Source organism: Rousettus aegyptiacus, unplaced genomic scaffold (assembly GCF_014176215.1).
Source record: "Rousettus aegyptiacus isolate mRouAeg1 unplaced genomic scaffold, mRouAeg1.p scaffold_m13_p_12, whole genome shotgun sequence".
Classification (NCBI taxonomy): Eukaryota; Metazoa; Chordata; class Mammalia; order Chiroptera; family Pteropodidae; genus Rousettus; species Rousettus aegyptiacus.
The window spans coordinates 65,155,364-65,179,254 of NW_023416287.1; the positions used below are offsets into that span (position 1 = coordinate 65,155,364).

At 34.0% G+C, this 23,891-nt stretch overlaps 1 protein-coding gene across 8 annotated transcripts in view; it reads left to right on the plus strand.

The window, feature by feature from the left end:
* Positions 1-23,891, plus strand: part of ASXL3 (ASXL transcriptional regulator 3) — a 160,491-nt gene that overhangs the window by 76,983 nt on the left and 59,617 nt on the right. For all 8 annotated transcript variants that reach the window (XM_016153916.2, XM_016153915.2, XM_016153921.2 and 5 more), the window contains 4 exons: positions 4,555-4,676; positions 13,072-13,189; positions 14,114-14,233; positions 23,540-23,703. In XM_016153916.2, coding sequence (XP_016009402.2) covers positions 4,555-4,676; positions 13,072-13,189; positions 14,114-14,233; positions 23,540-23,703 — 524 coding nt within the window. The remainder of the gene's footprint in view (positions 1-4,554; positions 4,677-13,071; positions 13,190-14,113; positions 14,234-23,539; positions 23,704-23,891) is intronic.

The following is a 23,891-nucleotide window of genomic DNA, read 5'->3' on the forward strand; positions in this document are numbered from 1 at the left end:
CCACAGGGCCTCGATTGGCTGGATCAGAGAGGGTGGGAGTTGAAGAGACAACCACGATGTGAGACCAGAAAGAGAGGCAGTCGGGATGGTGTTCTGAGTTCTCTTTTCTTTGTGTCTCAGGTTAAAGGTTACAGCTCTCTTGCACACCTGTCATGGCTTAGTAATTAGATTGGGGGGAGTATTTCTCCAACCTTCTCTCTAGTACTCAACTTTAAAAATATGAGCTGTAACCCATATTTTCAAGTCAAATGGTGAATGATAAGGAGAGAGAGGGTCATCTTGGAGACTAAGGAAAGAGGTTGAAATCCAGCCTTGCTGCAACACAGTCACTGGTTTCCTTGGTCTTCAAGCCTGTCCTATGATGACCTATAATCCTCCAACTCACTTCACTCCCAAGTTTTCTAAATAGCATATTTTGGAGGAGGGTTTTGGAAACCTGAATGTAATTGAGAGTAGAGGTAGATGGCCAGCAAATACTGAGAATTCCATTATCTGTTTGAATTTAGAAGTAGTAGATTAGCTTTTAGCTATGATTTTTGGTTTGCCTGGTTTTGTCAGGCAAGCAAAATACAGAAAGAGTATTTCTGTTCTTTTAAAAAAGTTTTACTTCATTTTCAATTTCTCCACCTACAAAAGGGCAGTCAGTTTTGTGGGGTTTTGAGGTAAAAAAATCTGGCATTTGTTTTGTGATGGTGCCAGTGCACAGTTAGAGAAACAGAAAGCTCCCATTCTGTCCTGAATGCTAAGAAGATATCACTTGCTAAGACTGTGTGTCAGTGTTTGATATTTATTGGATAAAACATCTGTCCTACTTCTTTAGCTTCCTGGCTCCTGTTGTAATTTCACACACAGGGGATTCCCCAGGTCCTTCCTTTAACATTAATTTTCTTTGGCTTATATTTCAGAGGCCACACTCAGTCCCTTAGATAAGTATTCAGGCAACTGTTTAAAATAAACCTTGTATTATTTATTTGCCACATCTGTTATTATGAAAGTTATAAAAATAAGTAAAAGTGGAAACCATGTGTTTTGTCAGAGTATGAACCTTCCTGAACATGCACAATCTAACTACTTGGTGTTTTTCGATTCAGCCATCCTCATCATATTCATGGCAAAAGAATGAACAATGCTACACATATGCCCATGTAAAAATGCCTGTATTGTCAAGACACGCACATGTGCACACATGTGCACGCGCAAGCACAGTTTGGAGGCTATGTATTCATTATATTATACCCCACCCATTTTTTTCTCAATTTCTTTTCTTTGAAAATAACTGGGGTTTTATTCTTCCTTTTTTTTTTAAAGATTAATTAACTAATTTTTTATGTTGACATTGGTTAATGACATCTAATAAGTTTTAGCTGTACACTTTAACAGTAAGGCATATATATATATATATATATATATATATATATATATATATATTTACACTGTGTGTTCACCTCTCATAGTTAGATTTCTTTCTGTCACCACATATTTGACCCCCTTTACCACATCTACCTACCCCTACCCTCAAAAATAAGTGTTTTCAACCCAAAGGATTTATAACTTATAGATTTTTTTCTATTACATTTACTTTCTTTTAGAGTCTATAAATTTTTTTTATCAAAAGTAACTAATTAGTGAACAATGGTTTGACTTAGAGAAATAGGACTAACTTCCATAAATAGGAATTGAGGAGGAAAATGACTATGTAGGAAAGGAATTCTCATAATGCATCAGTTGGGTCTATGATAGAATGTAAGATAAAGCAAAATAGAGTTGGGTTAAAGGAAAAGAAATCACCTTAAGGAAAAAAAAAAACATAGTATTTCTTGATGCTGTTTGTTTTATTATCCTGCCCTCTATCTGAATCCCTAGGCTATAAATTGAAAAAAACAAACAAACAAACAAACAAAAAATCTTACTTTTGGAAATGCTATGTGTAAATATATGTGAATCACTATTAATATGGTACAATAGTGACTTTAAACCAAAATATGTAGCATGTATGGTGATACGGAAATAGAGATATCATGATACCTTACGATTTCCTAAGTCAGAGAGAAATAGAGCAAATTGTAAGTAAGATATCTAGCATCCTCAAGAAGGACCACTGATTGTAGACTGCTTATTGTGGCAGTTAGAAAAATAAGAGAATGAGGCTTTAATTAAATATAAGCTGATTCAATGTTTGTTGTTTTTTGATCCTGCTGCATTGAAGTTAACCTGGAAACACTTATGAATAAAACCATTTCCTAAGAAAACTGGAAAATATATTTAGATGCCTAGTAGGCAGAAACACTCTCATATTTTTCATAAATTCCATAAAATCCATGTACTGCATTTGGTTATCCTTTTTAACCAACAAGTTTCCATATTTTCTAGGTGGAACTACTACTCTATGCATGTGAAAGTAATAAAACATATTTGCTAATGCACCGGCTGGGCTTACATCACATCTGTTCAGGTCTGTTAAATTAGGATCATATATCCCATCTGCCACTTTACTCTTACCCCCGCCCCAGTTTGTCACACTTCATAGAGACTTCAGGACATTGAAAAGGCCATCCATGTAATCAGTATAAAAATAACTGAACTTTTATAATATAAACCGATGATTGGTTCTAATATTTCTTGATAAGTAAGCGTTGGCAAAGTGTTGCAAAGGACTCTAGTGATCATTTTAAGGAGAGAAGCCTAGGAGCCATGGTTTATGGAAGTAGTGTTATAAAATGTTTCTTGACTAGGACATTTAGACTGAAAGGAAAATGTCATATTGTATCAAGTAGAAAAAAGTCACCTGATCTTTAATTTAAGGACTTCTCTCACTATATCCATGGGCAAACCCTTTTGCTATTTCAACCATAGCATTTCTTGGGCCAATCATTCTTACCCATAATTCTCAATTTCTTCATGTCAGAGACCAAATGCCTTGTTCCCTGTGCTCTTACTGCCTTCCTGTTTCAATACTGCCAGCATGATGCAAGTAAATTAGACTTCTTTAGACAGTGAATTTTCGGCATCAGTTCTTGGCTTTAAGGCCAGATATTTTAAGTGGAAAATTATGGACCTGGCTTTGGATCCTAGTTCTACTGTTTCATTGGCTGTGTGACCATGGACAAGTTATCGAGCCTTTCTGAGCTCTAGTTTTCACTCTCCAATATGGAGATAATTATTTTTCCATCTTGCAAGAAAGCTGTGAGAATGAAATGAGATTACATATGTACGATGCCCAGCATTAATAACAATTATTTTATTTTCCAAAACGTGTTCATTTTGGCTTCCTGATCACTTTGTGTTAAAACAAAACTTGATTAACTTTTTCTTCCAAACATTCTCTTTCAAAAACCACATTTTCATTTCTAGGCAATATGTGCTTAAGTCTATCTAAAGCAGCTTGACTGTTCTCAACACTGCACATCCATATGCTTCCATTTTTTAATAGAATAATTTTTACTAAACTTTTTTTTTTCTTTTCTTAAACTCAGGTCAGGATCTTCCCCAGTTACTGTTCCTTGGAAATTTTTTTGGATTAGGGTTAACCCTGGTGCCCTTAAAAAGTCATGTTTTGAGCTTTTACAATATGTGCTCAAGTTATTTTTTTCCATCTAACTTCCTTTTACCTCCTGCCTTTGACATATGCCTCCATTCTGCCACAAATCATAGTGCTTCTTCACTTTGGTTTTCCAAGTAACTCCGTCTTTAGTGTGCACAGAAAAGATCCTGCACCTGCACTCCTGCCAAAGCCACCCCAGTATAAACCTAGTCTCTCTGGTGAAATGAGGTCACATTCCAGGAGAACCAAAAGAAGTGTTCTGGTTCCACCAGAAGGTTTCATAGAGCCGTTTGGTTATCCATGTCAATAAGACATTGGTTCCTCTAAAAAAAAAAAAAAAAAAGCAGTCTTTTCTAAGAAAATGTCTTCTGTAGAATATGCAGCAGAAAAACTTGACTGTGGTACAAATGGCCAGATTATATTGTAATCTGCAGAGGGCTTAATTTTCTTGAAAATAATTGTTTTAAATTGGCTGACAACCAGCATCTCGGATTTTATTTTGTTCTTCTCCATGCTATGTGACTTGGCCCATAGGAGAGATTGAAAATGCCCCAGTAGGCCATGGATTGTACAGAACAAAGGCTGTTAAACAGAAGAATCATGATAGCTCTGAGGTTGATAGATTTAAGAAAACTTCTTAATTTAGATCATTTCTTCAGAATACTAAGCATTGCCCCATCTCCATATTCAGATTTGGAAAGTATCTGCTGACTCCCAACTCTTGAAGCAGATTTTGTACTCTATTTTATGTCTGTACAATAGCCCTATGACATAGAAATTATCATCAATTAGTGGGTAAGGAAATGGAGACTTGGAGAGGTTAAATGTAACTGTGGCCACACAGTTATTAAATGATCCCTTCTTTCAAATCGAGAGACTCTTCTTTTCACTGTGCTATTTTGCTTTATTTTAGGTATCCATTTTCAAGTGGAGAAAAGCTCCGAGTTAATTACAGTGGATATAAAAAAAGAGGAATTCAAATTAGTAATATCATTATCTCTCTCTGTTCCTAGTTTGTGCAAAGCAGGTAACTGATGAAGCATCTTCCACTCGAGATTCAAGCCTTACTAACACAGCAGTGCAAAGCAAGTTAGTGTCTTCCTTTCAGCAACACACCAAAAAGGCTCTTAAACAGGTAAGATAGTTGGCACTCATTCTTTGTCCTTTGGTCCTGCCTACTTACGTTAATGGGTGTTATGCAGAGAAAGTAAAATAAAAAGAACAGCAATCAGAAGGCAATAGAAATGTCCCGAATTAAACCACTTGCATAATATTAACAGTAATTTTAATCTCGTCTAAAAACTAGGAAAGGTTTGTTTGATAACTTTAGTGTAAAATAGAAGAGGGAAAATGTGCTTGGAAACATATAAAAACTTGTATTAAGATTTGCATGTGTGTGATTTATAGTAAACATTGAGTTCATAAATGCATTGCATGTTTTGAAAATAGTGTCTCTATTTATGGTCTTGTGTTTATCTGGTAGTTGATATAAAAATAAATAGATAACTTGTTTCTCATTACTGAGATGCATTAAGTTACAAATAAGAAAAACTGTATTCGTGGCTTACTTATATCTAGAATATTGATCAGTGAGTGTTTGGTGCTGAGTAGAGGTTAACTTTGCAGTATCATCTTGCTATTACATAAGCATTCTTGACCTACGTGTCCCTCTCTGGAGATGGTGGTGGGAGGTAATGGTCATAGAGTTGAACCTCGGGCTCTGACATACCCTAGTTTCAATCCTTGCTACTCAATACATAACTCCGGGGAGGCTACTCTTTTCCTCGGGATCTTAAATTCCTTTTCTAGGAAATGTGGTAAATACGAGTACCTTTCACATGGGAATGATCTGAGAATTAAGTGAGGTGTGAGGTGATACACTGAAAGCATGTGGTAGAGTGAGTATGTGGCATGTAATTATCCAAAAAAGTTAGCTTCCGCTGCCACACTGGCAAATGCTGATTTGTGCAGGGAAGAGAAGGAAGAGATGCTAAAGGTAGATGGGAACAGAGCACGATGGTAACTATAATGTCAGTAAATGGAAGGCTCACATATTTAACCCTGAATTCATGGATTTCCCTTGTGTGACTGCTTTGCTCTTAGGTTTTTTTGGGGATCCTTTTTTAACAATCTCCTCCGCCTCCCTCCTTGCTGACCATTCACAAATCTAGCCTCATTCTAGTGATAGAGTATGTATAACAAGGAAAGAAAAACTATGTTTTAAAACAAAGTCAAAATTTTCTTTAAAAGTTCCACCAACCTGTAAAGCTTCTTAATTTTCACATCCAGTCTCTTAGACTTAGAATGTCTCTGCCTGCTTCTTTTCTATTTCATGCAAGAAAACTTAGGAAAGAAACAAAACATTTTTGTCCTGAACTATGTTACTTTCTCATTCTGTATTAATTATTGAAATTGCAGTATTTTCATTCATTGGGATTATATTTATGGTGTAACAATGTTTCATCCTACATAGGTCAAATAATCTTTGCCATTTATATTATTGCTCTTGTGAAAATGTTTTATACGCCAAAGAATAAAAATCAATGTTGAGATCCCTTTTCATCTGCTGAAATAAAGGGTGGAAATCTTGGAAAGGCTTATTCAGGCAGCAAATAGGATGCTGGCAATAAAATACTAACCAAGATAGAACAGAAGATACAAAACTGGACAGTGGTAGTCGTAGCATTTAAGAAACATGGATGTGATCATAAATGAGACTCATACTTCCAAAGGGCAGTGATTTAGAAAATGTACACAGCATGAAATCTTGCTGTATATGAACATAAAGATAAATAGTCACATCTCTGAATTGTCATGTGTCATTTTTTACTTTCTCCATTTTGGTTTCATATCATTTAAACATTTTTAACAATTACAAAAACATGAAACAACTTTGAGTTAGTGGTTTTTTGTTTTGTTTTATTGTACAGCATGTGTTCATGGGAAGTGCTGCTTGCTTGCTTAGGATCTAAGAAATCTGTTCCAAAAACTTAATGTCCTTAAAGAGTTATTTATAAATTGTATAAAACTTCCTATTGTTTAACCCAGTAACAAATTAGTTAGCAGGAGAATATGGCACACTATGTATATAGCAGATATGCTAATGTTTGATTAATAATCAAATTCATATAGGAAATACATTTAGAAGGAAAGCTGTTCTTGCAGAATTTTACTCAGATTCCCTGTAATTGCTGAATTTAAGACAGCATTTCAAAAATTGACTGAGCATGAGGCATTTTAAATTGTAGCAGCCTCAGCAAATCTGCAGCTTTCTTTTAGATAGTTGAATAGCCATGTAGAATTCTTTGTAAGTCTATATATCCATATATATCTATATCTATATCTATCTATCTATCTATCTGTCTGTCTATCTATCTATCTATATATGTGTGTGTGTATGTGTGTGTTCTGTGTTTGTGAATCTTTTGTGTGTATATTTGCATGTATAACTCATAATTTTATGAACACAGGGCCGGCTGAATGACCCTATTAATAATTGTATTATCTGACACTTATTCTTCTGATTTTAGACATCATGCCGTGCATTTTACTGGTACTATGCCATGTGTCCTTATACAAATTCTTTAAGGTATGTACTAGTATCCCTGTTTTTCAGATGAGGAACCTAAGGCCCAGAGAAGTTAGATAACTTGCCCAAGATTGTTCAGCAAGTCTTGGAGATGACATTCGATGCCAGAATCATAGCTTCCAATACTGCCATCTTAACTAATGCTTTCTTTCGGCATATGATATGTAATAGGATAGGTGAAATTTTACATTATCCAAGGAAATTTAATTTTTGAGTATTTGTATAGAGTAAGGAAAGCAAGACAGGATAGTCATTAAGAATATTACTTTCAAGCACAGACTGCTTATGTTCAGTATCAGCACATGTTAATGGTAACCACTCAAAAAATATTAGCTTTTGTCATTTTACTAGAGTGTTTTGTGTGAGTCAATAGGGCTTTGGTAGTTCAACTATACATTGGCTAGTGCACATTCTTAGAAAGACTTAAGTAAAAAAAGCAAAAACAAATTCTAATGGCTTTATAAGCATAAGGGTAGTGAAAAATAATAATTTAAAACAAACTTCCGTACAAAATAAGCCAGACATATTTCCTAGACTGGGGCCTCCACCCCAACCTGGAGCACGTTGCTGTAGAGAATGGGTCCTCTCACTTTGCAGTACTGTTGGCTGCAGTGTATTTATAGGCTGGATGATAAAGAGACTGTAATGCCCCTTGGTCATTGATATAATTTTCATTGTTTCTAAGTGCTTGGGTCCCTTCTCCATTCTAATCATCAGAACGTTAGTTAACATCATTTGTTGGGTGTAATTGCATGACTAGTATATTGTTATTTCGATAGATTTTTTTTTTCTGAATATGCATATTTAGAAGCTTCTGGAGAATAGCAAATTGCTGATTATTATCTTGTTCCCTGTTTTCTTTCTGCCTTGTTATTTTAGTTGTAATGATCCTAAAAAGTACGGTGTGATTAGATTTTGGATTTTAAAGAAGGATAATTAAGAAAGATTAAATTTTGGAAGTTTTTAAATAGCAGAATCAAATGAAAGACTCAAGAAGGATGAGGTCTGTTATGGGAGGTAACATGGCACAGAACAGAACCTTTCTATGTTTCTGTTGGTTTATTTTACTTCATTATTTAGGGTGGTAGAATTTATTCGCAAAGTTGCACATCTTTTTTTCCTCTTCATATCACAAAGCACATAGATTCTTGGTATTTTGCTTTAGCTTTATATGTTTGACCACTACTGTGAAATTTCAAAGGTTATGTTGCATGATAGCAGTTTGTGAATGTGGGCGCTGACATTTAGCGTCCTAGCAACAATGCAAGTTGTTAGTGCCTGACACCGCCAGCTGTTTCGTGTGTGTATGTATGTGTGTGTGTGTGTGTGTTTATAATTATTTTAGCATTCACTTCACAGCATGCGATATTTTCAGATTTTTTTAGTGAAGTGCTTATTGCATTCAGTACATTCTTCAGTTACATTGGTGGTGTTTATTAATAACACAGAAGCCTCTGATTTTAGGTTTTATTTTACTTTTCATTAGGGTGGAAATGAGGATCATTTAATATTTGTAGCATTATCTGGCGAGCTTTCTGTTTAAAAAAAATGTTTATCTAAAGATTTTTTATTTTGTCTCTGTTTATGAGAGAGTATTGCGATTCAGGGCTAGAGAAAAGCATGCTGAGTCAGCACCTTTTGATTTCTTTCTTTTCCCTTAGACTCAGAATTATTATTGATGTATGATAAGATCTTCACTTTTCCTAGACTGGTTTAGCTCTGTTGTGTTTGCTTCCTTTAAAAACTATGTTTATTTCCAATTTTAAGCCTGTAAATGTTCATACTGATGGTACCTGGAAGTATTAAACTTCACAAGTTTAATGTGCTCCGTGTAGCTTGAATATGACGACATTGTACATGTGGGCAGCTCAAAAGTACATTCCTTCATAGTAGACTGCATTTATACTTGCCATCTACTTATTTATTTGGGGTTTTAAAAATAGGGTTTTTTGGAGGGAGTGACGTTTTTTATTTAGGTTTTGATATTGCTCCTTTTTAGATTTCAAATTATAGGATTTACAGTTGTTCAGTAAGTTATTCTACTAGCATTCTAATGTATAGCTAAGGCCTGAGTAGTTAGAAGTGCTTTATTGATATCTTCCTCCTAAAATGAATCAAGACTAACATAGTAAGACTTATTGCATACAATCAATGTCAAAATAAAGTCATGTTGCGGATTAATCAACAGGATCCCAGGGCTAATTGAGACCTTTAGTGTGGAATAGAAAAAAGTCATCCTCACCCCGAGTGGTCACCACAACAAAAAAGTTTTCCGCTTTAATGGTACCCTTGTGCAGAACAAACCTTCCATGACCAGCTAAAGTGACCTTCCTAATTCTATTTTCTTAATCTGCTATATGGATTTATATTTTCTGGGCTGTGGATACCCAAGCTTAGTGACAAGGTAAATCACATTTACCTTCTATTATATTTGTAACATAATATAAAATAGGAATTTTTTTGTTTTCTTAGAATTTTAGCTAAAGCTCAAAGTTGAGGACAGTGGGATACAAGTGTGCCCTGTAGTGAAGAGAGGTGCTAGACACAGCTTCAGAGGACTTACTGAAAGGCCAGATGGCCACTGACCATCTCCCAAGAGCCTATATAGAAACTGCACTTTGGATTTCCTATTAAAACAGTTTAACCAACACTATAATCTCTGTTTTACTAGGACATTTACCCAGGTAATTTACCCTGCATCACGCAGCTAGTTAAGTCTTCCAGTGACTCTACAACCTCGCCCTTCATCATTGCACCACATAGTGATTAAGACAGCTCTGAAGCAGCCTGTCTGCCTGCAGGTCAGCACGTTAGAAGAGGGGGATTTTACCCCCTCTCTTGGGCAGTGGTCAGGCTCATTTATTTAGGGAGGTGAGGAGCATTGGGACTAGTGTTCAGTAGGTGTCAAAGATTGGTGCCTTTGGGCCGACTTTGGCTCAGAATCATCTTGGTTGTGTCTGGCATGTGTTTAGAAAAAAAGAAAACTCACTAAAACTCCAGTTGTGTTGGTTCTCTTGAGTCATTACTGCCCCTTCCATTGGGGTGTATGTGTCCCCACTCAGTTTATCCTCCCCTTTCATTGTCTTATCCCAGCCATGTGGTCCAAAAAGCATTGCACATTTTTTGAAGGAATTGTGAGGAGACAAGCAGTATCCATATGAGGAGTCATTGTGTACATAGTTGCTGAAATAGTTACATAATCACAACAACAAAACATGAATAGCTAGCTTCTTTACTTGTTAGGTGTGAGCCTTATAACAGAGACCAGGAATATAAGAACTATATTAACATGTATGATAATGTTAGGCAGGATTCACTATATGACCCACCTAATGGACGAAACAGATGCTAGAGTTCTCCTGTTTGGAGCCAGTACAAACTATCCCAAACACCTCAGTTGAATCAGCATTGTTTTTCCCCATCCGTCCATATCTTGACCTGCTTGGAGGGTGTCCTCGGTGTCCAGAGTCAAATAAATCCAGCTTTCTAGAAAGTGAATTGGAATCTTCAAGTAGCCTAAAGTGACTCAGCCTAAAATGACAGCGGATCTGGTAAATACAATCAGGATGCTGCTTCTGATAAGCTGGATTCTGATGTTCCTCAGAGTTTACCTAGTAGCCCGCTACTTTACTGCCGTGACTAGCATTATAGTAAACAGACTTTCCAATGTCCTCTTATTTGCCCCTAGAAAAGTTTTTGGGGGTCAAATATAATGTTTGTTTTTCAGAGATAACAAAAAAGTATATATATTTTTTTGTACACTTAAAATAGTCATTTTTCTTGTATGGCAAGTATTTAGTATTGGTCACCTGCAAGTACATAGTGTTGCATTTCAGTATTTTTAAAAATGTTCTATGAAGAAATATTGTTCAAATGATTGAATAAGAAATCCATTTTCAGAAAAAAAGTCACTGAAATGGACTCATAGGATAGCGTTCCTTTTTTCTTACTTTGGTTCCACCTCGACTGTTTAAAATTCGAAATAGCTATGGGTTTTATTATTATTATATTATTGTTATTCCTGTCATGGTTTCTTTTTATCCAACTACTAATTTTTCTATAGCAGAGTCTTCTCAGCTTTAAAAATTGAGGATGAAAATTTTATTACTTATTATTTATCACAAATACTATAAAAAGACATACCATCTTTGACTTTATGATTCCAGTTTCAAGTCTTCTTACTTTATCTTTTTTTTAACCAACATTTTCCAAAATACACTTTTCCACCCTGACATAAAATGAATATTTTTTAAATGCCTATTTGGATTGCCAAGGGAAATAGTTGAAATCAATGATCTATAGATTCCTAAAAACTTGTCACTCGTCGTATAGGTTTTATTGTCTTGTGAAGTCTTTCATAGTGCGCAAAGATGGACTTAATTATAAGTTAAGGCACCATGTTGCTTTGTTCTCTTTTATTATTGGGTTGATAGGTTAATGTCTGTAAAGTGCCTTGTGTTCTAACACAAGGCTAGAGAGATTTCTGCAATTATGTATACACCTTGATGGAAGAAAGAGCAAATGTCTTAAATATTTTATAGCACAGATGCTTTCATTAAATGTATTATTGACAGTAGGCTAAAGGTGAGGAAGACAGAGGATGACATCTTATTCATTTTTGTATCTCTTATCAATCCTCAGTGCCTGGTGCTTTAAAAAAGCTCAGTAAATCTAAGAATTGAAGGGAAAATGTCCTATCTTATCATAAACAACAGAATCATTTGTAACAGATTTCCCAAGTCATTTACTTTCCTCTCTGGTTTTAAATCTCATCTGAATATGCCTTCTCTTATTTAAATGGTATTTAATGTTTCACTTCTGTAATTATTTGATTGCTAAATCTTTGATCAACAAGTTAGACATTCGGCTAATACCCTTTGCAAATAAAATGGAATCATTTCTGACTGATAATACAGTCAATGCATTTCAGGAGACTGTGAATATTGGTCCAAGATCATTAATCAAGTAACTGAGATATTATAAAATTGGTAGAAATTATGCAGAAACCAGGGATGAAAAGGTTTGAGACTGACTGTGGTCAGCCTTTTAACCTTTTGAGGAATTATAACATTCCTATAACTATGAATTTAATGTCTCTTTAGTTTTGTGTGCTTAAGACCCTTTTTATTACAGGTAATTTTTGGCATAAAGCAATCAGCTAGATAAGCTGTATTTCAGAACTTTTAAATGTCTTTTATTATATTACCATCATCGTGCTTGATTCATTTATGAAACACAAGCACTCCCATTTGGAGAGATTTATTCTCACATCAGTATTTTTTTTTTTTTTTTGGATTTGCCAGAACACCATAATGTTCGTGTTCTGAAGGTTAATGCCCAAAGTCAAGCAGACAGAAGCCAAGTGCTGCAAGGTTTCCAAGATTAGGACTGATTCCCTTCACAGAAATAAATGATTCCTGCCATGTTCAGTGATTTTGTGCAGTGCTCCCCACGGCCGAGTGAGTGCATCAATACTGTAGTCCTTACCTGCTGTACATACTGATGACACTCGGTGTTAACTTGATTGACTGAGCAGTGCACTGGAGAGGACGCACCTGCAAGCGAAGTGCAGACACATATATTTTTATCCTGGTCTCAAAACATTTATTTTACATTTATTTTACTTGGGAGTCATGGTTTCAAATTCCATGGGCTTTCAAGCCACACTGCTAAGGTAGAACAAACCTTTAAGTGCTGCTTTGTTTTCAGCATTATACCAAAAATGGTCTCAGGTTTATACCCTTTGCCAAAGCCTGATTTTATGCTTTTCAGGGAAAATGACATGAAGGTGACTATTAAGAATCCTGACGAATTAGTAACTGTGGAATTTAAGTCTCTTAAGAGGTTGTATCTAATGATGGGCAAATGGATCATTTAATTCAATTCTGAGAAATAATTTTGGCTATGTTTTTATGTTACATTTTATTATCGTGTTTTATAGGCTTTGAGGCAGCAGCAGAAAAGAAGAAATGGAGTCTCAATGATGGTAAACAAGACTGTTCCTCGCGTTGTTTTGACACCATTAAAGGTGTCTGATGAGCAGTCGGATTCGCCTTCAGGTAAAGAGCTAAAATATGGTATGCTTGGCCAGGTTCTTCCCGGAGGAAGCTTCCTCAATGAGAGAGATGTCATGAATTCTCTCTGGAACTGAATAATATTTCCACATGAGCTTTTGTTTATTTTTTATACCCTTGACTCAGTGATTCAAAAAAAAAGGGTATTTCACTCTTAAAAAAATGCGCCAGTTCACTCATCATCGAGGACTTCATTTGTCAATAGGTATAAGAAGACGTGTGGGACTGCTAGGTGGATTTTTTTGTTATTGCTTTGGCTTTCGTTTCAATGTTGAACTTTAGTGGTGGACCACACGCTGATGTGTAATGCCTTCAAAAGCAGTTCTCCCGTGAGTGTGAATTTGTTTTTCAGTCCTCTGCTGCAAAATCAAGAATCCTTTATTAGTTTTTGTGTTCTGGCAACATTCTTCTCACCTCAGTGGAGCCCTGACCTTTTATAATTTACCTTCTGTCACTTTATCAGCTTTGTACCATTTTATTTATTATAGACTGATATTTGCATTTTCTGCTCTGATTTCAACATAAAGTTATTTATAAAGGTATACTGTCTCTCTCTTCTTCCTTCATCTTTCTGTCTCTGTCTTGCATTGTCTCTAAATGATATAGTATTGTTGAAGCTTATTCGTGTATTTTTACAGAAGATTTGAGTGTTTCTTTTAAAAGCTATCAGATCAGTGAACGTGTTTTTGACTCCACTATTAGGCCATCTGTTCTTGCTTTTTGTTCTGTTGAATTGATTTATTGGGCTTTTCTCTTTGTATCCAGTAGAGGAATCAGATTGTGACCAAAGGTACTGAATTAACTTTTAGAAAAGGAGATTTTATCTACAGTTTTTAAAACAATTTTAGATTTATCTTTTCAAGGACAGCAAGAGGAAGATAATGACATAATAACTATTTCCTTTTTTAGGATCCGAATCTAAAAATGGTGAAGCAGACAGTTCAGATAAAGAAATGAAACATGGGCAAAAATCTCCCACTGGAAAACAAACAAGTCAGCACTTAAAACGATTAAAAAAGTCTGGTTTAGGTGAGTGTTCAGTAGACTATGACATTTCACATTGTAGAGATTTATATCTTGTTGAATGAAATTATAGTAAATCTCAGAACATTTTTTAATGGTTAAACAAAAAAAAATTTAATCTTTCCAATTTATCTAAACCAAAGAGGGCGCTAAATAAGGAAACAGTTATAAAGGAATGCTCTGAAGCATTAAGATAAGTAAATTGTGAATATTGCTTAAATGTTGCTTAATCTGTAAATGATATTATCGGATGAAGTAGGGGCTAAAGATGAGAGATTTAAAATGATATATGTGTTTAATCATCTGTCAATTTACGATTCTATCTAATGTTCAATATTTTGTTTCTGCAACTGAATTTTACTTTATTAGAATATACTTTATTGGGGGAAAAATGCATCTTGTATAGAGTTCATAAAACTGGAGAGTATATTGTCATTGGGGTCCACTGCGGTAAGACTGCTTCCTTCATCTGTGCTGCTTGAAATATTCAGTAGTGCTTGTCTGAAAAAAGTGTAAAATTTCTGCGAAGTGTGAGAGACACAGTCCATGGGTCTTGCAAGTCAGCACCAGGTTTTCTTGTGAAGATTTCCTTTCTGATAACTTTTCATCAGGAACTTAGTGGCAGCACACTGAGGGAAAAAGGAATATGAGAATTAAAAAGATGAAAATAAATGTATCCTGGGACGCACATTGCAATTCTCTGCTGAATATGCCTTGCTGGATGTCTGGACCTAATGGCTTCATTTCTCTCTCTCAGTTATTTTACCTCTGAGTACGGTAATGATAATGACCAGGATCATTGTAACATTTTGTAAAATGGTTGGTAGAAACTACAAGTTTATTGACCTGAACTTTATTACCGGTTCTGCCACTTATTTTCTTGGCAACTTAGGGTAGTTCTTATTTGCAGAACTTATCTGTTTATAAAATTCAATTAAGATTTTGACTCATTTATTTTTATTTTTTAGTAAAGGTGTATTGATTGCCTACTGTATACCAGGAATTTTGCTAAATCCTAAGAACATGTTTTCAATAAAAAGTCTTTAATTAGGATTTATATATTCTTAGATAAGATCTCTTTGGGGAAGCACATTTTATTTTCTTTTTAAATTCTTAAATGTGGCACAGTTACCTCATTTGCATTTTTTCCAAGCCTAAATAATTTTATAGTTTTTCTGTAGCCTGGAATATATGAGTCTTTGTGTATAACCACATTTACACATATACTGATATATTTTTTTCTACTAGCCTTTTGGATGTTGTAAAGTTAGTATTTTAATATGGGAAGCTTCTGAAATAGAAAACTGTAATGAGAGAATGATATGTAAAGAATGTACTAAAAAATGCTGTTATGATACCCTAAGTAATTTAAAAGTCAGTGACCTTCAGTTAAAAATAGTCTGCTACCAGCCTCTGTAAAGTCAATGTCATAGCATGAATTTAAGAAAATTTAAGGGACAGAGCCCTCTTTATTTAATTACTTAGCTGACATCAGGACTGGGAGTCAACAGAGTGTATACTAGGTAATCAGGAACTTCTCAGGCACTCAGGTCTTCAGTCAGGATCTCTTCAGATATACTTATAACTGAGAAGTCTTGCACACCAGTAAATGTCTTACATGTTAAAAATTGTATCATCAGAGTATTTCATCTGACTTGTTAGCAAATTAAAAAGGTAACAAAGGAGATTACTTCACTCTTTTCTACCTGCTTTCTTTTAGACTACAAAGTCATAGAAATAATGAAACTACCTTAATAAAAGAATAGAGAAGTAAAGTCATATTCACTGCCCATATTTAAGGCAGTGGTCTAGCTATTTTGACAAAAGTTATCTCATTTAGTCTTTACCTCAGTTATGTACAACAGAATTATTTCCATTTTTCAACTGAAGAAACCAATGCCCATAAATGACACAGCTAAGATTCAAGCCAAGGCATAGCTAGTTCCAAAGTTTAAACCACTGATTAACATGGTTGGATGTGGTCTGACTGTCAAATCATCTAGTCTATATCATAGACCTGTAGCCACTACTGAGGAGCAACGTGGCACTCTATAACATCATGAATCTGCCATAGGTGTTAAAATGCAGGCACACGATTACACATAGAAGAGAAGTGAGGAACTATAAGATTACCTAGCTGATCCTGTAAAATCAAACAGACTGAGGAAAACATGGGATTTAAATCAAGTCAATTAGGGTAAAAATTTGTCAAAAGTAAACCGAAAGTGATTACTGGGAAGGAACTGTGACTGACTGACTAACCTATCAAGCAGCCTGGTGTAATGACTTATTTTGTGCAAAATAGTACTTATTAAGTAGTACTTAGTAAGTAAGCCTCTAATATATGCCCAGTACTAGAAAATGAAAAGTAAAAAATGTAAAATGAAAGAAAGAGCCATAAATGTAACCATCTCCAGATGGTAACCCATGTATCTTTCAGAAAATAATATTTTTGATGTTGTATGACCTTAGAAATCTTACAGAGTAAAAGATTCTAGAAGCATTTTAGAGTCAGGATGGTATTTAATACTCCATAAGGCATGTTTATGTACATTTTGATCTTCCCAATTTGCCATTAAGTTGTTAATTCCTTGGGAATTCCTTCCTGTTCATCTTTGAGGTTCTCGCCACACCTATCATATATATCACTCTTATTTAGTAGGTACTGAATAAGTTTTGAATGAATTATTTGTAAGTAACCGAACAGGCTAGTGAGTTGGTCTGGATGTATGAGGCATCCTGGAGAGGGCTAGGAGCACACAATAAAATGTGTAGATATCTTCAATAACCCTCAGTCATTCCAGTTCTGATAGTGATCTTGAGATCCTTATGAGAAATATATCAGTCAGCATAGGGACCTATTACTTTTGACTCTGATGATCTTATGGTAAAAAACAAATAAAACTTTATTAGTCCTCTCCCGTTTCTTAATTACACATGTTAGAAAACATTATTTTGATCCACATAGAAACAAATGCAATAGTATCTACAAAGCCTCTTTTATATCATATATCTTGAAAATTATTAAAGCAGTAAATATTGAACTACCAAATAGTCAGTTGAAACCACATCCAGTGAGATGAAAGGTATGTGACAGCTGAAAATGGAGTTTGAAATGCACATTTTCTTGCCTAATCAGTTATTTTAATATCCTGTCTCCTTATCTTAGCAAAGGATGAAACTCATTTAAAACCTCCCCTATGGAGTTTCCTGAGGTACCTGTGGTACATTATAATCTTGTGGTCTACAGGGCACTTAGAAGATGGATCGTGAACATTTTAAAAAATTTAATGATATTCTCTCTTACCACTTGTTTTGTTTTAATTCCTTATATTTTCTCCTAAAATATGTTTCTTACATTAAGGGTCATTTACCTAAATCAGTTTTTAGTGACACTTCTTTCTATCCCATCACATAGTAAAAGTTTAAAAAGTGCCTGCTAAACAAATCTGAGATTCTAGTGGATGTCTCTGAGGGTTTTGTCATAAATATCCTCACTAAGCTCAACTTCTGGGATGCATTCCAATATATTTTATTTGGTTTCATCTTTTTGTAGTGAAGTATTATAACTTTACTGGTTTCATAAAATGTTATATACTTTTGAAATAATGTAGAAAAATAAAAATAAGATTTGAATAATAACCCTAAATCTGTTATGCAAAATAACTCCCCCTAGTGTTTTATAAACATTATTTGACATCTCTCTATGTATATGTATAGGCAGAGATCATCTTAGAAAAACTATTATATTATTTCAATTAAAAGTATTAAATTTAAGTTCAGGCTGAAAAATAAAAAAAGAACAGAAGTAAAAAAGAAAAGAAAATTGCTAATCATTGCCACAAAATATATTCATATCTAAAAGTACTCTCCAAAGATATTAAAAATACAAAAAATCAAAATAGGAGTGATTATCTTTTTAACTACTCACTTAATTTTGGACCAGGGGTCCCCAACCCCTGGGCTGTGGACTGCTGCTGGCCTGAGGCTGTTAAGAACCGGGCCATACAGCAGGAGGTAAACAGCAAGCAAGGGAGCAAAGCTTCATCTGTCTTTGCAGCTGCTCCCCAGTGCTAGCATCACCGCCTCAGCTCCACTTCAGATCATCAGGCATTAGGAGCATCTTTCATAGGAGCATCTTTCCCTGGTGCCAAAAGATTGGGGACCACTGCTTTGGACTATATATTATAAAGGGTGGGGAAATACAATTACAGTCTCTCCTACCTCCATGTTTTTGTTAGTTACATTATTTTATTAAGCATCAAGATCGTTGACGTATTTATATTCTGTTTTATAATGAGAATCCCCATAATGCATTAACCCTGGTACTCTATTTTAATGGATTCAGTGCTCTCTGATAGACTTTTTACAAAATTTTTTCATTGGTGAAGGCTATGTGGATTGATGTAGATGATTAAATTTTGTCCTCTTGATAAAATCTTTCCCCTTAGACTTTACTCTTTAAAAGTCTGTTTTTCTTCTCTGAGCTTACTCAGAAGCAGTCCTCCCTAATATCTTTGAGACAATGAAGAATTCTTTTATTTTGAACTATTTCTGTTTTTTTGGCTCATTCCTCCTGTAACAAAAGGCCCTGCTCGGCTTCTGGCGTGTGCTCCTTTCTGTGTGACTGGTATGTCTCTGTCTCTGTGTTTGTGGATTTTATACATAAATCCCGTGTGAGTTCCCTTCTGGGAAGTATGAATCTTTCAGCCAGCAGTCTACCCACTGATCAACAAGAGCTCCAAAGTTTGCAGCCTTTTCTCAGACTGGTGCTCTTCCAACTCTCTTTGGTCAAAATAATAAGAGAATTTCCCTGGCTCTGGACACATTCTCATGATTTTTATCATGGGGTCTGTCTAGTGTCTTCTTACATAGCATACACTCTCATTGTGGCAAGTTGGCAACTGTTGCTTCTCCTCTCTCCTCTCGACCTCAACTACTTTATACTCTGGTGTCCAGGAGTTAGGCACTAAAACAGCTATCTTTTTCTTCATCTGAATACTTTAGGGAGATGAGCTACCAGCTTTAACAAGATAAGACAATCATATAATTGGATTGTTCCTAAGCCAATTAAGAGTAAATGCACAAGGATAATTAAAAAGAAATTAAACATTCTTTGGGGCAACAAATTTAGCAATAAGTTTATCTACTCCATTTTGTTCCAAGATTAAAAACATATTTTTTACTTAGATGGATGTCTTTGAAATAGATCTTTTGGTTTTGTCTTAAAAGACTATATACTTCTCTGAATTTTTTTCCCATGACATTCTTAAAGAGTTTGAACCATACTAAATAATAACCAACAGAATAAGTTCTACTTCTCACGTTGCTTATAACATGAATTTCAAAAGTTTTTCAGTTTTTCATTTCCCCACATCCCCTCCCAGTCAGGATCACTCTTGGTAATTGATCTCAGTTCCTTCAGATTGAGACTATTTAGGCCATAAAAAAAAAAAAAAAAAATTAAGCAAATTTCTTTCCTACGTTTTCAACATTTCTGTCTCTAGGTTTTACTTTTACCTCTTCTGAGAAAAGAAGCTTCTTCCTAATTCTCTTCCTGTGGTCTTTTTTGTCATTGTTGTGAAATACTTCAAACGTATAGAAAAATACAGATACTAATAAAGCAGACATCTACATTTCCATCACCTTGACTCAACAGATACTGGAGTTTGTTAGATTTGCTTTTGATTTTTAAAATATAGGTACGACTTCTATATTTTTTATATTTACAAGAGATTGACCAATAAATTTTCTCTTAGTTTATCCTTATATGTACTTATTCTGGAATAAAGGTTATATTAACTTCATAAAGTGAATTAAAGCTTTCTTTCTTAACCGACTCACTGAAATATGTATAAAATGAAGTAGAGGGAGAGTTCCTAGATGTCTTGGTAAAATTCATTTTCAGAGCTATGTACAGTAAGTGCTTTGTGTGCATATGGGGTGGGAGGTTGCTTGTTAATCCATTTTTGAAAAGTTTTTACAAACATTTAGGTTTTCGATTTTTAAGTTAAATTTGAACATTTATAGACATAGTTTATCTGCCTTCAAATATATCGACTGAAGTCATTGTATTATGATTTTTAAAATCTATTTTTAATTATAATTATATCTGCCTTATAAATCTATACTATATCTTAGATTGTGTTCCTACCATTTATTTCCATTCATGTTCATTTATGGCATCTCTTACTAGAGGTATACCTATTCTATTAGTCTAATAAAATAAAAGCTATTTTTTGTTGTTGATGGTCTTCATTGTCCTTATATTCTGTTTCATGAATGTCTACTCTTATTCTTACAATCTTTCCTTCTTGCTCCAGTTTTTATTCCCTAATTTATTTATTAACTTCTTGATTTGTACATTTTTAACACTTGAATTTTTAATATTTTTCCACTCTCTAGTATATACAATTTACCTCTAAAACTAATTGAGCTGCATTTTATAAATTTTGGCATTTTCAGTTAGAATCTGAATATTTTCTTATTTTATTGCAATTTTTTTTTCTTATGAAATACTTAGAAGTGTCTTTTTGAATGTGCAAGTTAATGGGTATGAGAGGATTAGAATGTTTCTAGGTTTGGGTTATTGATACCTAATTTATTTCTTTTTGGACAGTAAGATAAAGTTTTACATTATTCTTCAGCATTTGTTGAGACTCACTGATCAGTTTTGTTTTGTTTTGTTTTGTTTTATTTGTTTTCTTACTGTTCCTTGAATGCTGACAAAAACAAAAACAAAAAACAAAAAACATGCTTTCTCTTACGGGCTCAGTGCAGTACCCTATGTTAAATTCATTGGTTCAAAATTGATCATTGAGTTGTTAAAGTACTGTGTATTCTTGACAAGATTTTTGTCTGCTATCTTAATTTCTGATGAAATATATTAACTAGCATTGTGTAATGCCAGTTTCTCTTTTTAATGATCTGAATTTTAGATTTTGAATGATATGCTGTTTAAATGGATGCAGGCTTAAGGTTGTTATATTTTCCCAGTGAATTACTCTTTTTACACTTAAGGAATTATCTTTTTCATATCCTGTAAGGTCTTTTACCTTTATTTTGTCTGATATTAATGATGTAGTATTGCATTTTTCTGTTGTTTTGAATGCCTAATATTTCTTAGTTTAACTCATTTTCATCCATTTGATGTGATTTTTAAGTAGATCTCTTGTAAGCAGCATGTAATTGGATTAAATAACTTTTAAGTATAATGTAAAAATCCATTTATGTTAATTTTGTGCCAGACTTAATTTTAAACTTTTTTCCTCCTTTTATGCCTTCCATTTGATTGAGTTTTCTTTCTATGCATTTGTGTGAAAGTTTTAAGTCTTTTTCGTTTCTTCCAGGGGCTACCCTATAGAGTTTTAACAAAGTAAAGAACTAGTTTGTATCTCTCTTGCTCCCAAACAGTGTCGAGGTCTATAGTGTTCTCATATCAATCACACTTTCTCATTGTGCATGTAGTTATTGTCTATTTTATTTCCACTTTAAGTATCATTAGTTATTAGTGTTACTTTTCACTATTAATGTTTATTTGGAGTTACCTCTATTAGTCTTCCATTTTACATTGCTTCTGCTACCCTCTCATTTCTAGTTTGATTTAATTTCTTTATTTGTTAAGAACATCTACTAGTGGTTATTTCAGCAAGATTTCGAAAGGGCAGAGTTTCCATTTTGGATATTACATATGTTCTTATATCACTGCCATTTTGAGAGACGTTGTTATTAATGAAATTCTAGATCGACACTTATTTTTTCTTGGCCCTTTGAAGATATTTCACTGACATCTGTTATTTATTGATGATAAGGTTTCTGTCTCTTATTATCATCCCTTTGAAGGTAATCTACTCTTGTTCAAAATTGTTCAAAATTTTCTTTTAATTTTTGATGTTTCGTGATTTCAGCACATCAAATGTGTATTTATGCTTTTTGAGATTTGGTGTATTGCTTAATCTGAGGATTCCTGTCATTTTTTCAATTCTAAAAATTTCAACCATTAGCTCTTCATATATTGCCTCTTTGCCATTTACCTTCTTTTTTCATTCCGAAACTCCTATAAATGTGCTTTCTGACTGCTTATTCTGTTCCCTGTATTTCTTCTCTATCCGTTTTTTGACTCATCATTTTTTATGCTGCATTTTAGATATTTTCGTTAACTTTGTATCTTAATTATTTAATAATTCTTCCTCTGCTGTGCTCATTGAATATATTTTTTAATATTTAAAAAAATAAATTTTTTTAGAATTACCCTCTGGTTCTGTTTCAGATTTCCCTACATATTGATCCTAATGTTCTATTTTTTCATAATGGTTTTATTCTTTTTGTTACTTCTTAATTATTTAAAACAAGAGCCACCCATTTTTCTGTCAAGGGTCAGAGAATAAATACTGTAGGCTTTGCAGTTCATGTGATTTCTGTCACAACTATTCAATTCTGCATGGTAGTGCAAAGGCAAACCTAGGCAATATCTAAACAATTGGACATAACTATGTTCCAGTAAAATTTTATTTACCAAAACAGGCACTGGACTGGATATAGCTCATATACCATAATTTACTGACTCTTGATTTAAAACATACTCTATTAAAATCACACTCAAGTAGCTAAGAGTGGTAATTCTTCTGTTTGATGTATCAACTGATTGTCCATCACAGATTATTGTACTGTGTGTCACAATTTTGAGTTGTGAACTCTACATATAGTCGTCTGTTGGGAGCCAGTGTACCTTGAGTTATAGAATTATTAGTCAAAACATACTGACATTTCAGAACTTGCAGCTAATATTTTTCTAAAGGATTAAATTATTACCCTCAGAATACCTTGATAAAAATATTCTGCAATAATCCACCATTTAGTGTTCTGCCTGACACATGGGGAGCACACAGCCATCAGTGCGACCGTTATCTCTATTAAAATTAATAGCAACATTATTTGTTATTATTCATCCTAGGTCTTATAGAATCTGCAAAACTTATAATTGTTACCATTTATGCTCTCAAAGTTTTTGAAAATTCTGGTTAATTGGAAGATAATAATTAAAATACTTCTTTTTCTAGACCTGCTGCTACTTTGAGTTAAAAATATACATGGTATTGAGTGAAGCATAGATTATGAAAATTAAAGACAATTGAGGCAAGACTAAAACACAAAGAAGCTTTGGTGATTTCCTTCTGAAATATCAGTTTTAAAAGGGATAGAATTAAACATTTATGAATATGTATGCTCAATGTATACAGTATGAGTCTGCTGTACAAGTGCATGATTTTCCGAATCTATAGTAAATTTATGTCTCTCACTTCTTTATCACAGGACACTTGAAATGGACCAAAGCTGAGGACATTGACATAGAAACCCCAGGATCTATTCTTGTCAATACTAACTTGAGGGCATTAATAAATAAACATACATTTGCTTCCTTACCTCAGCATTTTCAACAATACCTCCTGCTTTTGCTCCCAGAAGTGGATAGGCAGGTAAGTAGAAGTTTAGATATTTTATATTAGTCACTAGTTATATTATTATAAGTGGCAAGCCTGTTATTGAAAATGACCAATAAGAGGATGGATTGTTTTGTAATAATATATTTATATAATTTATATACTTATTGCTAACATTAGTGTATTTGTTTAATCTGCCAAAACAAAACCATTTTTTATTATCA